General features: G+C 40.3%; 1 protein-coding gene across 1 annotated transcript in view; it reads left to right on the plus strand.

Annotated features, from left to right (window-relative positions):
- Positions 1–451, plus strand: part of LOC102212225 (extracellular calcium-sensing receptor-like) — a gene marked incomplete at its 5' end in the record, with an annotated part of 5,754 nt that extends 5,303 nt beyond the window's left edge. Inside the window, 2 exons of the mRNA XM_013916043.1 lie at positions 250–318; positions 416–451. Coding sequence (XP_013771497.1) covers positions 250–318; positions 416–451 — 105 coding nt within the window. The remainder of the gene's footprint in view (positions 1–249; positions 319–415) is intronic.
- Positions 452–2,113: the final 1,662 nt, after the last annotated feature.

Raw genomic sequence — 2,113 nt, forward strand, 5'->3', positions numbered from 1 at the left:
TTCCCAAAGCAACAAAATTAGCATGTACTATGGGCTTGGTACCCCACGTAAAACAGGGTAGTGAAGAAAATGACTCAGCATCAATCAAATATCTGTTAGCAACATCAACCAGTAGTAGGGGAGCACAAAGAAAATCTTCCCCTATTATAGTCACGGAGCTAACGGCAACTACATAGTTCCACCGGATGTCATGAAAACAGAAAAAACTGATGGCATAAAACTACCCTTTTCTGCGGTGCCGCCATGCAGCAATCCCAGACACCATCGATGAGTCAGAGGCCCCCAGAAGAATCGATGGGGGCAAGGGAGATGCCGCCGGTGAGTCAGGAACTATCGTCTGGATGCCGAAGCTCCTAGCAACCAGGAGAATGTAATCTGCTTATTCTTCCAGTAAGTTGTACTTCTTCGTGGCCAGCATCGGGGAGTTGGCAAGGCTCGGAGGAAGAGGTGAATGAAGAGGCCTGATATTTGGACTTATTTCTATTTGTAATTCTAGCTCTCTGAGCCAGAAAATGTTGAGCAGGTCTTTCCAACCCCTTTGGGTTGAGCTCGGAGCTTTTCCACTCTCTGACTGGATCACCTGTGTCTCCTCAACTTCATCATCTCCAATATAAAGGGAATAGCTGTTCCATCCAGTCTCTTTCAGATTATCTTCCTCTCAAGAGTGGTAAACAGGCTCAGTTTAGTTGTTTCTTTTTCTCCTGCTTCCATGTCTACTAATGTCCTCTCTACCCATTTTCCCAGTGCTCATTCCTCCTTTGGCTGCAAGAATTGGATTCTTGTTCCTTGCAATAGCTGGTCGTCTCCCTTAATATTCATTAGATACTCACCTCTATAACTTACCTGGTGGCTCATCCTCCAACTATCCCTACTACGTGATATCACAGACCAGTAGACATCCTTGTTCCCTTACAGGATTTTTTTCTGAAAGACAACAAGCATAATGGCTTAATCCTCTCTTTGTGCACAAATGTTCTGCAAAGTCTATCGAAACTTCAGGTTTCTCTTGATCTTCTAAATTTGTGAAATGCCATTTCCTCTCCAGCTTACTGCTTTAAGCTATGTGTTTGAGAATTATACCAGGGAGTCAAGTACTTCTGATTCAGGAACTACAGTGAAAAATAAGGCTGTTTTACATAGTGAGGAGGTAAAATTATTAACAAGATAATCGGCCTCTGTTGGCGTAGCGTTCAGGTAGCTGCTCTTCTCTGTGTTGGTACAGGGCATTGAAGATGATAACAGTGGGTGGATTAAATTCTGAAACTTAGTACAGCACTTTGAGAAAGACATCTACTGTGATTTATTAATAATAATAATAATAATAATAATAACAATAATAATAATAATAATAATAATAAATTTTATTTGAAAGCGCCTTTCAGAACATTCAAGAACACTGTACATGGTAGAATAATAAAAGCAACATAAAAGCAAGAAGTTTACACAATCATAAAAGCATAAGACATAAACCAAATTTAAAATAGCAGAGTGGAGAGGTTATGTGGGATAAGCTATTTTGAACAAGTGAGTTTTGAGTTGGGACTTAAATTGAATTGAATTGAAAGCCTTTATTGTCATTATACATGGTATAACGAAATTGGAAACAGCTCTATACAAGTGCACACGTGCTTATAGCACATTATAAAAACTATACAATAATTTAACTATACACTTACTATAAATATAAATACACAGTACAGTGCTGACACAGAGACAGACAGGCAGAGAATTGATGATATTTCAGTGCAGATTGCTTTTGTTCAAGTTTGAGTTGAATATGGTAATGGCTTTGAGGAAGAAGCTATCCCTGAGTCTGTTTGTTCTGGCCGTTATGGATCTATAGCACCTGCCAGAGGGCATTAGGTTGAAAAGATGGTAGCCGAGGTGGGTAGTGTCCTTTAAAATGTTTCTGGCCCTACTAAGACAATGGGAGTTGTAGACGACAGACAAGGAGGGCAGGGGGCAGCTGATGAGTTTTTGTGCTGTGTTTACCACCCTCTGCAGTCTCTTCCTGTCTGCCTCCGTGCAGCCAATTCAATTTCAATTCAATTTTATTTATATAGCGCCAAATCAAAACAAAAGTCGCCTCAAGGCGCTTCATAGATACAGAGAA

The sequence above is a fragment of the Pundamilia nyererei genome, unplaced genomic scaffold (assembly GCF_000239375.1).
Source record: "Pundamilia nyererei isolate P.nyererei 1_Seehausen unplaced genomic scaffold, PunNye1.0 scaffold00437, whole genome shotgun sequence".
Taxonomy (NCBI): Eukaryota; Metazoa; Chordata; class Actinopteri; order Cichliformes; family Cichlidae; genus Pundamilia; species Pundamilia nyererei.